General features: G+C 37.1%; 2 protein-coding genes across 8 annotated transcripts in view; one reads left to right on the forward strand and one right to left on the reverse strand.

The window, feature by feature from the left end:
* The window catches only part of LOC103877852 (endogenous retrovirus group K member 7 Env polyprotein-like), a 337,491-nt gene that overhangs the window by 196,556 nt on the left and 124,829 nt on the right, over window positions 1-16,106 (reverse strand). The gene's annotated exons all lie outside the window — the stretch shown is intronic.
* Window positions 1-16,106, forward strand: part of MMP20 (matrix metallopeptidase 20) — a 48,316-nt gene that overhangs the window by 30,650 nt on the left and 1,560 nt on the right. The window contains exons 8-9 of the mRNA XM_003910598.5: window positions 773-929; window positions 15,535-15,638. Of these exons, the coding sequence (XP_003910647.1) occupies window positions 773-929; window positions 15,535-15,638 (261 nt within the window). The remainder of the gene's footprint in view (window positions 1-772; window positions 930-15,534; window positions 15,639-16,106) is intronic.

Here is a 16,106-nt window from a genome sequence, read left to right on the forward strand (position 1 = left end):
GGGAGCTAAAAACCTGGTCCCTGCCACACAGGACCTCTGCTCAGAGTGACAGCGTATACTCCACTGGGACACTTTAATAAATAAAAGCCAACGCGGAACTCAGTGGGAGGTAAACAATACCCTTCCTTCTATGCTGTGGTCAGAAGCAGCCAGGAGACAAGGACACCTTTGACTTCAGGAGGTGGATACACACACCAATCTCTGGCTCTAGCCTTTACTATTTGAGTGACTTTGCAAAGTTATCTAATGGCTCTGAGCTCCAATTCTTCCTCTGCAAAGTGATTATGGCAATACAAACCTTGAAGATGTGGTGTGCCAATGGCTAGTCAATGGAAGTTATCCAGTAGGTAATAACTAGCAGTTTCAGCTTATATGTTCTTGATACGGAGAAATAAGGTTAGAAAGCAAGTGCCAGTTTAAGTAAAAATCATGGCATTTGCATGTCACTTGCCCATTCTCTCTCGTAGATCTCTGAAGGTGAAATGAGATTATAAATGAAGGATATCTTGAAAGACACAACATGTTAAATGTAAAACACAATTGTATCAATGTTATTGCTTTCTTAAGGCATAACTAGGGAATTTTGCCTCCAGGGAAGTTTGAAGTCTTTTACTGAACTGAGTAGTTAGAAGCTTATATCTCCTGTTGGGTTATAGCCATGGCAAGTATCCCATAAACTAACACCATTTATGAGTCTTCATAGAAATCTTTATGAGAGAAGTGCATCAACATGTGGTGCAGAGTTTTCACAAACTTTAATTTCTGTTTTCAGGTCCCCACTACTGGATAACAAGAGGATTCCAAATGCAAGGTCCTCCTCGAACTATTTATGACTTCGGATTTCCAAGGCACGTGCAGCGAATAGATGCTGCTGTCTACCTCAGGGAGCCACAGAAGACCCTTTTCTTTGTGGGAGATGAATACTACAGGTATGCCTTTTTTCCTTTTGACTGTCTATATGTATTCAATGAGAAGGATTAAAACAACAACAAAAAACACAAAACCCTTCCATGAAAGAGTGTGAGGCAAGTTTGCAATAAGCCCATTGACTCTTTTCAGCCACTGGGGTGCCAATTACAGATGGCTGACTGTCTTCCAGATATGGAATCATCCAAATAATGAGTGAAACCTTCATTCAACAATCCCATTGTTTGATCTCTAGGACATGACACATCCTGATCTTTCAATGCACTCATTAACTGGATACCTAGTGGCCTAAAAGGGTAGATGCAGCATCACCAAATCCCTAACTACCTTCTGAGAATGCCTGACTTTGCTATTATGTGAGCATAAAATGCATTCCACAATACTCCATGATTTAGGGCAAAATGGAGATGGTCCTGACCGTGGGTCTCTTTGAAGTATAGTTCTGCTGGAAGGAAAAGGCCTTATTTCTTAGTCCTTTTATCCAGCCTAGAATATGAGGATCCTTCTTATCCAAAGGAAACCATATAATTTCAATTCCTGTCCTCAGGGGCTTTGTATGAGCAAATCTGAATCAGGTGTCATCTGTCATCCAATCACTGCACATAGGGTCACACCTTATCTTAGCTACTGAGTTTCTATCCTTAGTTGACTCATGTTGAGGAACGAGTGGAGCCCCGTCAAAGATCACCCCTGCCTCTGCACACCTTCCCTCTGTTCCCAGTTTTCTCTTTTTGCCTGTTTACCTAAACATCCGAAGAGAAAAGCAAAAGCAGATTCTAAGCAGGTGACAATGCTAGACACCTTAGGCTCATGAAAGGGTCTTGAAGAAAACAGGAGAGCACCCAACTTTGTTCCAAGAGCTTTCATTTTATTTCCTATCACATATTTTAAATAACCATTTTTGTGATATAAAAGAAATTTTAAAACAGATATTTGTCATCTTATTCTGATTCATATTTTCTTCCCCAATTTGGAATTGAGAAAATAATATAAGTGAGGCACACATATATTTCATAAGAAAGCAAATTTCTTGTATAAAGAAAGAATTGCAAACAAATATGGACTCTGCTGACTCTTCTGGGTCACTGAGAGCCATGGAAGCATTGCTCAGTGTCATGTGGTGTCATGAGCTGTCACTTCCAGACCAGTGTTTAAACCACTAGGCCAGCTATTTTTCTCTCAGACCTTCCTTTTTAAAACGTGATGACAGGAATTCACTTATTGAGGCCCTAATATCTGCAGGACAGAATATGATTCTCTAAAGTCTTTCTTTAAGATAAGGTGGCTGTAGTCACAGAGCAGATATACAGGAAGATAGGTATTGAGAAATCCAGTTCTCCTGGTGAATTTTCAGAGAATAAAATCAAGAGAAGCATGTGTAAGCATGTGTGTTGGAGTATGAGGGCGTTTATGTTAGGATTATTCAGTTAACGTTTTAAAGGGTATTCACAGTGTGATTCTCAATGGGGGAATTAACCACTCTCCCATTGTCTCTCTTGCCCATTTATCACCTGATCTTTGGTCTAATCTACCACCCACCAGCACCTGCAGTAAAGCATATACCTTCAGTCAGGCTGGATTGAAGCCTAACAGCTAAGTTAAGAGATGTGGGCAGAGGTTCCAAATTCTCTGTAAGTTTTAGGATGGGGAGGTCAAGGCTCTCTGATTTTAGTGATGCTCATTGCCCCCAGAGAAAATCATACTGTACCTTTCCAACTGGCTCTCTGTGAGTATCTACTAAGGAGAAGTCTTTCATAATCTAGATAAATAGATTCACCAAAAAGTTGGTCTAGAGCATTAACTAAAATGTTAACAAGCTCATTTTTCTGGTTAAGAAAGGAAACCATGGTAGGCACTTCTAACCTTCCCAGGTTACGGAGAGTGTTAAGTGATACAATGCATGCAGACACAGACACCTAGCAGTGTCTGCACAAAGTAGGTGCTCAAAAAGTTATTCTTCAGCAACAGTAGGAACTTATATGGTAATTAACAAATAATTTCTTAACAACTTGTGATGCTTAGCAAATTGCTTAAACCTCAATATTTCTCTGAGCAGCGATTCAGTCAAAAATCTCATCAAAGGGAATTTCCTTTTTAAATACTGAAGGCCCCAAACATTGGACTGAAATTGCTGCTTTTGGCAAAACATAGACATTCCCATCAGCAATGGGAATCTTCTACTTTACACACTCCAACACACACACTGGTGTATGCACCAAGGAGTAAGACAACCCTGACCTATAGCTCAAAAGTGTAGAGAAAGCTATTGTACTGGCCCTATTCATAAACACCCCTGAATTCTGCACAGTGTGCTTTACAGGGCCTCATATGTGTGACATCTTATTGTCATGTGAAGTCCTCTATTGGTTTGAAATTTAATTTAGCCATTAGTGTCAGAAACCCCAAAATAATTGTGGCTTAAACACATGAGGGTTTGTTTTTCTCATATATGTAAAAAGTCTGACAGTTTGGTATGGCTGACTGGTGATCACCAGGGACCCAAGTTCCCTTAAACATTTTGCTCTGCTATTCTTAACACATACTTCCATTCTCATGGTTGCCTCATGACTCGTGGTGGCCAGGGGAGCTTTAGTCATTACATCCCTACTGTAGAAGGATGCAACTGCAAAGAAAGGACAAAGGAGACAAATGAAGTTTTGTAGGTAAGCACATGGCCACACTCAAAAATATGGAAGGTCCCAAGCCTCAAGTTACGGAATAAGAATTTCACTACATTGACATCCACTGAAAGTGTGTTAGGTCTTACTCGTCTTAGACATTTATCAGGTTCTTCCTTGCCCCTCATGCTAGTTCAGTCTGTGACAGAGGAATGTGCCAAGGGAAGAAAAGTCTCTGGAAATTCTCCAAGAACTCCCAGAGTTTGGACCCAGTTTTAGTGAATGAAATGCCATGAGGAAATGACTGAGGAACTTCCTCCACAGAGGATTGAAGGTTGGCTTGGGGCCAGGTTGGATTAGACTCTAAAAGGGAGAACCCATGTCTCTGTGTGGTGGTTACTTACAGGGGAGCAGCATGCAGAGGACCACAATGTCAAATCCAAATAGGAGGCTCTACTATGTTGATGCCATTACATGCTACATCAGCAAATGACATATTGGTTAAACTTTGCCAACTAGAGCCACTTCCCCTTACTTTTATTCCTTCCTTTTCTCTTTCTAGCAGGCCCTAATGGTTCAATCAGTTTTTCATTTTTTACATTATTTCCACTTCCTATGGCTGATTTCTTCTTTTAGATGTTCTCCCTCGCCTACCAGTAGCACAGCAGTGGCTATATCAAGGGATTTCTGGGGGAAGGGGATGTCAACACCTCCATAATTCTTCAAGATAGTCAATGATTTCTGAATTTTATGCAAAGTGACTTGCAAATCTGCAGGTCCTACCCCTTTTCAATCATATTGCCCCTCTACCCTGAATCACTCTTTCTATACAATCAGACTCAGGACATCATTGCTGCAAAGTAGAATATGTCTTCCACATTCTCTCCTTCCTGAATGCCTCAGAAATACTAGAAATAGATGTTTTTATTTGAGTATTTTATAGTCACCATAAATAAAAAAATAATAAGTAACAAAAAGAAGTAAGATGAAATAGGGTTAAAAAAATCTTGTTTTTTCATGTTTTAAATTTTAAAAAATTTATGACTAAACTACCACATTCAATCTACATTTATTAGACATATTATGTGTCAGCCTGTGTACTAGTGATATTCAAGAGAAGGTGTAGAGTTTGCTGGTTAAGAATGGGCAGAAGTAAAAGAGTCCTAGTGTTCATCTTAACTCTATCAACAGTCATCTGGCAATTTGGATCACCTTTCTGCCTTAGTTTCATCATCTGCAAAATAGGGGTAGAAATACTATACACTTCCTAGAATTATGGCATTGAAAGAGAAAAATGTGAAATGCCTGTCACATAATAAGCATTCAGTTCATGTTGGGTGAACAGGTCTTACAGTTGAGGGTAAATATACAGATAAATAACTAACAGAAATCCAAGTGCCAAAAGTGCCCTGACTCAAGACTTCAAGGAGATCAGTGGGTCAAAACAAAGAGGATATGGCCAACTTAACAAAATTATCAGGAAATAATTCTTAGAGGAAGTGATGGCTGAGCTCCATTTTGAGAGTTGTGTAGGAGTTTCCCAGACAGAGGCTGAGGTGCAGGTGGGTGGCTTCCAGGCAGAGAAAGCAGTTAAAGCAAAGGCACTGATGCACAAAATAGCATGTGAGCATGGGGAAAACCTCAAGCAGTTCAGTATGACTAGAATATAGACTAAAATCAAAACGGTGGCCCAAGGAAACCAGGGTACAGATCAGGTAGGGTCAATGCCTTTCTAGGGAGATCAGTGTTTATTCTGCAGAGAAGAGGGACATGTTAAATATCTTCGACAAGGGAGAAACTCAGTAAGATTCATGTTATAAAAATAACACTCTGCCAGCAATGCGACTGAATTAGAGGGAAATGAGACTTGAAACCAGAAAAACTAGTTAGGCCAAAAGGCAGTGGAAAGCATACTCAAAGTTCCCAAAGAAAAAACTCAACCAAGAATCTTACATCCACCAGAGTTATCTTTCAAAAATGAAAGAGAAATAAAGGCATTCCCAGAGAAACAAAAACTGAGAGAATTTGTTACTTGCAGATTGCCTAACCAGAGATACTAAAGAAAGTTCTTTAGGCTGAAAGTAAGTGAGCCTAGATAGCAATTCGAGCCCCCACAAATATCCAGAGATCATCAGTAAGTGTAATTATGTAAAAGACAGCATAAATGCACATTTCTTCTTCTTTATTCTTTTAATTTAAAAATGGAAAATCAATTATATTAAACAATGTGCATATTATTGCATAATTGTATTGTTAAGGCTACAACATGTAGAAAGAAATATATTTATCAATAACATGAAGGAAGTAGGTGGGAGCAAAACTGTATTTGACTTAAAAAAAAAAGACACTAGATGGTAACTAAATTTCACAGGAATGAAAGAACGGAACCAGAAATGGCAAATAAGACAATTAATACAACAAAAGCTGTAAATATATACATCCTCTCTTTTCTCTTCTCAGCTTCTTTAGAAGACATTAAATTATATAAAATAATAATTGTAACAATTAATTTGGGGCTTCAGATGTATATCGATATAATACGTATAACAATAATAACACAGAAGGAAGGGAAGAGAAATAGAGTTATATAGGAGTAATGTTTCTATATCTCACTGGAATTAATTTAGTATAAGTCTTAAGATTTTTGTAAGTTAACATGTATATGGCAAGCCCTACATCAACCACTAAGGAAATCACTTAGGAAAATATAGTTAAACAATTATGGCCGGGCGCGGTGGCTCAAGCCTGTAATCCCAGCACTTTGGGAGGCCGAGACGGGCGGATCACGAGGTCAGGAGATCGAGACCATCCTGGCTAACACGGTGAAACCCCGTCTCTACTAAAAAATACAAAAAACTAGCCGGGCGAAGTGGCGGGCGCCTGTGGTCCCAGCTACTCGGGAGGCTGAGGCAGGAGAATGGCGGGAACCCGGGAGGCGGAGCTTGCAGTGAGCTGAGACCCGGCCACCGCACTCCAGCCTGGGCGACAGAGCCAGACTCAGTCTCAAAAAAAAAAAAAAAAAAAAGGAAAATATAGTTAAACAATTATAAAAGAAATTAAAATGTTACATTAGAAAATTTTTACTAATGCAAAAGAAAACAGTGAGGATGAATAGAGGAACCAAAAAGACATGAGTTATATAGAAAACAAAAAGTAAAATGGCAAGCATAAATCCAACTTTATCAATGACTTTAAATGTGAATAAATTAAACAGTCTAATCAAATGGCAAAGACTGCCAGATTGGATTGTAAAAAACAAGACCCAACTATATGCTGTCTACAGGAGATACATTTTAGGTTCAAAGATACAAATAGATTGAAAGTAAAAGAATGGAAAAAATACGTCATACAAATAGCAACCATAAGAAAGCTTGAATGGCTATACTATTATCAGGCAAAACAGACTTTGAAATAAAAAATGCTACTAGCAATAAAGAAGGACTTTTTATAATGACAAAAAGTCAATATACCATGAAGACATAATTATAAACATATGTGCATCTAACACAGGGCCCCAAAAATGTATGAAGCAGTAATTGACAGAAATGAAGGGAGAACTCAATAATGAAACAATAATAAAGATTTCAATACCCCACTTTCAATAATGGATAGGACAACTAGAGAGATCAACAAAGAATAAAAGACTTGAACAATACTATAAACCAACTAAACCTAACATATATCTATAGAATGCTATACCCAAAAAGAGCAGAATACACATTCTTTTCAAGTGAACATGAAACATTCCCCAGAATAGACTATATGTTAGGCCACCACACAAGTCTCAACAAATTTAAAACAACTTAAGTCATACAAGTATCTCGTCTGATCACAATAGAATAAAGCCAGAAATCAGTTCTAGAAAGAAAACTAGAAAACCGACAAATATGTGGAAATTAAACAACACACTATTAAACAACCAATAAGTCAAAGAAGAAATCACAAGGGAAATTAGAAAGTACTTAGAAATAAATGAAAATTAAAATACAACATACCAGAACTTATGGGATGCAGTGAAAGCAGAACTCAGAGAAAAATTTATAGCTATAAATGCCTATATTTAAAAAGGAGAAAAATCTGAAATCAATAACTTCACCTTCCATTTTGAGGCAATGGAAAATCAAGAACATATTAAACCTAAAGCAAGAAGAAAGAAGGAAATATAAACATTATAATGCAAATAAATAAAATAGATGATAAATAAACAATTTGAGAAAACCAACAAAACTAAAGTTTGGTTCTTTGAGAAAATAAACAAAAGTGACAAGCTTTCTACTAGATTGACCAAATAAAAAAGAAAAACAATTTTTTTTTTTTTTTGAGGCAGAGTCTTGCTCTTCCCCCCCAGGCTGGAGTACAGTGGTGCGATCTTGGCTCACTCACTGCAAGCTGCACCTCCTGGGTTCACACCATTCTCCTGCCTCAGCCTCCTGAGTAGCTGAGACTACAGGCATCCGCCCCCATGCCTGGCTAATTTTTTTTGTATTTTTTAGTAGAGACGGGGTTTCACTGTGTTAGCCAGAATGGTCTCAATCTCCTGACCTTGTTATCCGCCTGCCTCAGCCTCCCATAGTGCTGGGATTACAGGCGTGAGCCACCACACCTGGCCAAAAGAAAAAATTTAAATTACTAAAATCAGAAATAAAAGAGAAGACATTACTACCCACCTTACAGAAATAAAAAGGGTCATAAAGGAATACTGTGAACGATTGTATACCAATAAATTAGGTAACGTAAATGAAATGGACAAATTCCTAAGAAGACACAATCTAGTGAAACCGAGTCAAAAAGAAATACATAGTCTGAATATACCTACAATAAGAAAAGAGATTAAAGTAGTAATCAAAAACTATCCACAGAGAAAAGCCCAGGCCCAGAAGCATTCACTGGTAAATTCTACCAATACATTTAAAGAAGAATTAATATCATTTTTTTACAAAGTCCTCCAAACCTTAGAAGAGAACAGAATTAATACCAGTTTTTCACAGACTTTTCCAAAACATAGAAAAGAAGAAAACACTGCCTAACTCACTGAAGTCAGCATTATCCTTATACCAAAACCAGAGAGAAACATCACAAGAAAATAAAGCTTCAGACCAATATCTTATAAATATGGCTACAAAAATCCTCCAAAAACACTAACAAACTAAATCCAGCAACATATAAAAAGAATTATACACCAAGACCAAGTGGGATTTGTCACACAAATTCGAGATTGGTTTAATATCCAAAAATCAATTAATGTAATGTACCATATCAATAGAATAAAAACAAAAATCATATAATCATGTCAATAGATGCAGTAAAAGCATTTGGCAAAATTCAACATTATTTCATAATAAAAAAACATTCAACAACCTAGGAATAAAAAAATCCCTTCTCAAATCAATAAAGAGCATCTATGAAAACCCATAGCTGATGGCATAGTCAGTGGTGAAAGATTGGATGCATTTCTCCTAAAATCAAAAACAAGACAAAAATTTCTGCTCTCATCTCTCCATTCACATTGTACTGGAGGACCTAAACAAGAGAATTAAACAAGAATAAATGAAATAAAAATTATCCAGATAGGAAAGAAAGTAAAACTATTTCTTTTTGCATATGGTATTATCTTTTAAATAGAAAAACCCTAGAGAATACTCTAAAAAAACTTTTAGAAATAATAAATGAGTTCAGAAAGGTTGAAAGGAATGAGTTCAATGTTTTAATCAATTGCATTTTTATACACCTCAACAAACAATTTGAAAATGAAATTAAGAAAGCAGTTCCACCTGGAGTAGCATCAAAAAGAGTCAAATACTTAGAAATAAATTTAACAAAAGAAATGGAAAATTTCGTTTTGTAGTCTGAAAACTACAAAACATTGTTGAAAGAAATTAAGCAAGATCTAAATGGAGTGATATCTCATGTTCATGAATCAGGATATTTTTAAGATGATAGTAGTCCCCAAATTGATCTGTATCAATCAACACAATCTCTATCAGAATACCACTAGTTTCTGTGTAGAAATTCATAAGTTTTTCTTGAAACTCAAAACTCACAGGCCTAGAATAGCCAAAATATCTTTAAAAAGAACAAAGTTGGAGGATTCGTACTTCCCAATTTCAAAAATTACTACAAAGAAACAGTAACTAAGACTGTGATATTAGCATAAGGATAGCTGTATATGTTAGTAGAATAAAATTTAGAGTTCAGAAATAAATCCATATATCTATGGGCAGCTGATTTTTGACAAATATATAAAGTCATTCAATGGAGAAAAATGGTACCTTCAACAAATGGTGCTGGAAGGAGTGGATAGCCACATGCAAAAGAATGGACTTAGACCCCTACCTCACAACATATACAAAAATTAACTCAAAATTGATCAAATTTCTTAAATATAAGAGCTAATATGACATAACTCTTAAAGGAAAATATAAAGATAAATCTCCATGAGCTTGGATTTAGCAATGAATGCTCAGATACAACACCAAAAGCATAAGCAAAAAGAAAAAATGGACAAGTTGGGCTTACTCAAAATTAAAAACTTTTCTGCTTCACAGCACACTATCAACAAAGTAAAAAGACAACCCAGGGAATGGTAAGAAACGTTTGTAAGTCATATATCTGATAAAGAACTTGTGTCTAGAATATATAAAGGACTATTCAATTAATAACAAAAATAACTCAGTTAAAATATGGGCAAAAGATCTAAATAGACATTTCTCCAACAAAGATATACAAATGGCCAGTAAGCACATGAAAAGATGCTTCAACATCAATAGTCATGAGAAAAATGCAAATGAAACCCACAGTGAAATACTTCTTCACACCTACTAGAATGCATTGTCAAAAAGTCAGATAATAATAAGTGTTGGTGAGAATATGGAGAAATCAGAACCCTCATATATTGGTAGCAGAAATGCAAATTAGTATAGTCACTTTGGAAAGCAGTCTCCTTCTCCTTAAAAAGTAGAAAATAGAATTATCATTTGACCCAGAATTCCACTTTCTCTTGAGGATATACCCAAGTGAAACCAAGAGTATACACATAATAGCTGTATACAAATGTTCATAGCAGCATTATTCATAATAGACAAATGCTGGAAACAACCCGAATCTCCATCAAGTGTTGAATGGATATATAAAATGTGATAAATTCATACAATGGAATATTATTTGCCCACAAAAATGAATGAAGTGCTGGTACACGGTACAACATGGATGAATCTTGAGAGCATTATACTAAATGAAAGATGTCAGTCATGAAAATCTGCATATTATATAAAGTGTCCATAATAGATAAGTTTAAACAGACAGAAAGTAGATAGTGATTGTCTAGGTGTGGTTGAGATGGAGGGATGGGGGTGTGGGATATGGGGACTTATAGTGAAAAGGTATAAGGTTTTTATGGGGGCGGGTGATGGCAACATTCCAAAATTGATTGTGTTGATGGTAGCACAATTCTGTAACTATAGTCATACATCACTTGCTTAACAGTGGGGCTGTGATCTGAGGAATGTGTCATTAGGTGATTTGGTCAATCAGCGAACATCATAGAGTGTACTTACACAAACCTAGATGGTATTGCTTACTACCCACTTAGGCCATATGGTATACCCTATTTCTCCTATAGCTCCTACAGACCTGTATAGCATGATACTGTACTGAATACTGTAGGCAATTGTAATACAATGGTAAGTATTTGTGTATCTAAACATAGAAATGGTATAGTAAAAATACAGTGTTATAATCTTATGGGACCACTATTATGTACATGGTCTGTCATTTCCTGAAATGTCAATATATGGCAAATGACTGTGCACTAAAAAACCACTGAATTGTTTAAATAAGAGCGAGAACTATTGCAAGAATTCTGCCAAAGATGATGAGTTTGGGAGTCAGGGTAGATTTGATTGTTCTTCAAATGGTAGAAAACATAGGTGTGGGTGACTGACTAGTTGGGGGTAATTTCCTTAACAAATGGGTTTTCAATTTTGGCATTTATCAAGACAATAAACTTAAGAAATGAAGCAGATTTAGGGGAACAAGAAGCAGTTTCATTTTGTACATATGGAGTTTGACATGCTGGTGAGAACTGAGAAGAAAAATATCAAAAAGAGATTTGGACATACAGGTCTTGAACTCAAGAGCACTCAGGCTGGAAAGATAAGCTTGGAATTCATCATGTAATCAGGTGGTGATTGAGGCCATGTGAGGATATAAGCCTGCCCAGGGAGATGGAGTCCAAGGGCAGCACGTGATGTTTGTTACAGAAAACACAGAATATATGAAAGGGAAAGAAATTCTTCAATGGCCAACACCTGCAACATCTTTTGATCCTCATTTAATGTTTTTCTTCTAGTTTTTTCCTGGCAGTTTTCCCCATTTTTAAGTAATTACATATGCAATTTTGTGTCCTGACATTCTTCTACTTAATATTGTAGGATACATATTTTTCTATGTTGTTATAAATTATTTGTCCCAGAATCTCCTCACAATCATTTTCCTCATGGGGTCCTGTTTCCGGACTCTCATCTGGGATTGTACATGGCAACTTCCTCCTCTCCTGCCTTCCCTTCATTCTCGATCACTTTCCTACCTGCCCTTCTCTAGTATAGATCACAAAGGCCACTTCATTCATGAAAGTCATGTGATGTCTGGCTGAAATCATTAACTTCAAAATGGAATTTCAGATTTCTATTTCACTGTCCCTCCTGACCCACACTGGAAAGGTCACCTTGAGAAAACTCCCTGAAACCATTTCAGAAACCTTATCAGTAAATTCCCCTTTCTGCCGCCCTTTCTTGCATTCTGTTTAAGCATCCTTTTGCAAACTCAGATCCCCATTTAGTGCTTCTAAGAGGGTAGAATGGAGTCAGTTATGCCCTTGACATATGACTGAAATCAGCACAATCAAAACACCAAAAATACCTAACAAATCTAAGTTCTAAGCATACAGATGAGGTTAAACAAAAATGCAGGCACTTTATCAAAACAGACTCTGAGTCCTTAGAATACAATTGTGGAGAGTAAGATAACATATTTGAAAAACTACATCACATATCTGTTGTAGGCAATGATTTATTTAATATATATTAAATGTAAATACCTTGAATCAATATTAAATGATGTAACAAATGCCCACAAAGGAAATAAACATAATTCAGATCACTATTTCTAGTTTGGTATTTAGGTTTCACAAATAAGACCTCAGTGATGAGAGGATATATGCAATGATTTTAGCAGATACTCAAGATATAGTTGATTCTCAAAAAAATTGCATTTATTTCCTTAATATTGAAATTCAGTTACTATTTCTTGACGACTGGCTCACTATGTGCCAGGAATCATGCTGAGCATTTTCTCATATTCTCTCTTTGTCCCATCTACCTTTGCAACCATCTTGAGAAGTAGGTATTTCTTTTATTTCCATTGAACATTGTGTCTCTGAGAGGTTACATGATTCACTCAAGATCACACAGCTACAGTGGTCCATCTGAAGCTGCATTTCGTGTCCTCTGAATCCAAATTCAGGGGGCCTTCCCAACCACCACATATGTTCATTCTTCAATTCTCTTCATCATTTATTTGTTGTTAGTCAAAATGCCCATGATCTTCATCCTATCATATAATCTCCTTTTCTGTTACTCTCTCAGCAAAATCCTCACCACACCAGCAGACCTACTTCATCTTAATCCCCTCTCTGACTTGCTTCTCCAGACTGCCTCCCACATTTTTTAGCCCTCCTTTTTCACCCCTTCTCAACCTTGCCTACCACCACAAATATTACCTTGTAAAGTAAGTTTAAAGATTAAACTCCTTAATGACTTAGGATCCCAGATCAAACCACGAAGTTCACTCAACCTTATATTGACAAGTCAGAGTTAATTGTTCTTGGGGCCAAAATAAACGATAAAGTCGGCTGGCTTGGGCCTGCTCTTGGTGCTACGTGTGCCACATGTGTGTGTGTGTGTGGTGCATGTGCGTGTGTGTGTGTGTAAATTGTCTCTTACCCTCATGACCACTGTTTTCCAGATGAGAAAAACCAGGGTTCAGAGCTCAAAGTACATTCTCCTGATCACGGAGTCAGCAGGTAACAGAGTCAGAAATTCAAACCCAGTACCATTAGACTGTACACGTTGAGCTCTTTGGACTATAACAGGAATCCTTAAATATCTTTCCAGAAACAAAGGGCTAGATCATCACAAAGTTCTCACCAGTTCACAGCTAAATAAGAACAGCACAATATTATAAATCAGGGAGCTGCAGTCTATGTCAGCATAAAAACAGATTATTGGCGAAAACCATCTTTTATTCTGAGTTTATGTCCTTTCTGCCTTTTTGGTGTTAACGTTTCTTTTTCTTTGTGAAATGATTATGAAAACAGGTGGTAATCAAGGTAATCAAGGTTAAATGGTAACGTTCCCACTTAGTGAAATGAAAAGTAGGTAACCTTGTGTTTGTTATGCAGGCCACTGCATAATGTCTATACATAAGGTCCACATGAAACATTAATTGTTATAGTTAATATGGATAATATGCTGGGACAGTTAGCTTCTACCCCTAGCTCCAGACATTCTGTAGAGCAGCTCAGACTTGCACTTAGTTTCAGCCTGAGTATGTCTTTTTCAATGTTTGCCTCCGGCTCAACATCACTAAAGAGTTGTCCCTGTCCTGTGTAGTCATAGCCACACAAAAGGCACATTTCAAGAGACGGTGGGTGGGATCTGCTGCCACAGGAAATTTCTCAGTAGCCCAGGCACTGGGAGAAATTGTCTGACCTTTTGGTGGGAAAGGAGTGGGGTGTCCACCTGGGAGTGTCCCCGTTTGGAACTCTGTGCTAATGAAGAAGGGACTTTCTCAAACTTTAAATGAAGTCTGATTCTCATACAAGTCATGCTGACTCACACGGTCACAGTCTTTTTTAACAATGAGTAATTTAGATCACAAAGAGATGTATTAATCAATCTTCAGAGTTATCATTGAATGCTGGTTGCTGATCCAGAAAAAGAAATCAGGTCTACTATTCAGTCAGTCATATAAGCTTTGCAGGAAACAAAAGCAACGAAATTCAAGTAAATTGGTTTAAAAGGCAGAAGTTCAATTATTATAAATTTACTTGGTTCTTATTTACTTATTGTTCACACATTTGTTTATTTGTTCAATGTGCATTATTTGTTCAACCCTTTCTGCATGGATACATAGCATAAGTTCATGAATAAAAGCCCCTATGAAAGGCTTTCAATTGTTTGATGAACCAAAGAATTGAGAGAGAGAACTAATTACAACAATAAATAAGGCAATAAAAAATATAGAGAGTTCCTTTCAAATGGCAAGGTTTTTTTGAGTTAACAGAACATGTTGCTATAATATGTAGAATGAATAATTCTAAACAATGTATGTGGAAATTTTTTGGAGACTGCTTTAAGCAAGTGACTTCCAAGCTTGTGGTACCAGAATCTCAGGGACATGTGAGCATAGTGATAAAGGTCTATAATCTCTTTTAGGTATTTTAAGAGCCCAATTTAAACAACAAGTGCCAGGACCAGTGGTTTATTCCTGTAATCCTAGCACTTTGGGAGGTTGACGTGGGAGGATTGCTTGAGACCAGGAGTTTGAGACCAGCCTGGGCAGCATGGCAAGACCTTGTCTCTATTAAAAAAAAAAATTATCCAGGGTGTGGTGGTACATGCCTGTATTCCCAGTTACTCAGGAGGCTGAGACAGGAGGATCACTTGAGCTTGGAAGGTCAAGGCAGTGGTGAGCCATGATGGCACCACTGCACTTCAGTCTGGGCAACAGAGTGAGACCGCATCTCAAAAGAAACAAAAACACAACAAAGAAAAAATAAACAAACAACAACATAAGTGCATGTGTATGCGTATATGACAGAGGGAGAAACCTAAATAAGTTATAAGTGTGCATATGCCTGATCAGTATAGTGTCATTTACAACCAGTAAAAACCTCTTAGTAATATTATTTATGAAATAATACTTTTTCTAGCTACGATGAACGGAAAAGGAAAATGGAAAAAGACTATCCAAAGAATACTGAAGAAGAATTTTCAGGAGTAAATGGCCAAATCGATGCTGCTGTAGAATTAAATGGTGAGTGTTTCCACCGAAAACTTTCTTCATGAAAACTATCATAAGAAGTCTGGGCTCTGCTTTAACACAACAGAAAGTGGATTTCCAAGTGGCAGTCATTGATTCTTATATTTGGTCTTAGGTCCTTTCATAAGTTTATCTAAACAGATTATCCACTAGAAAGAGTAACTATAAAAGTTCTGGTATTGTAGTTCTCTTTTTCCCAATGGAAACCTTTTTTTTTTTTTTTTTTTTCGTGTGTGTGTGTGTGTGTGTTTTGAGACAGAGTCTCGCTCTGTGGCCAGGCTGGAGTGCAGTGGCGCAATCTCTGCTCACTGCAACCTCTGCCTCCCAGGTTCAAGCGATTCTTCTGCCTCAACCTCCCAAGTAGCTGGGACTACAGGTGCGTATCACCACGCCCAGCTAATTTTTGTATTTTTAGTAGAGATGGGGTTTCACCATGTTGACCACTTAACGGAAAGTTTTTAA

This window comes from Papio anubis, chromosome 12 (assembly GCF_008728515.1).
Source record: "Papio anubis isolate 15944 chromosome 12, Panubis1.0, whole genome shotgun sequence".
Classification (NCBI taxonomy): domain Eukaryota; kingdom Metazoa; phylum Chordata; class Mammalia; order Primates; family Cercopithecidae; genus Papio; species Papio anubis.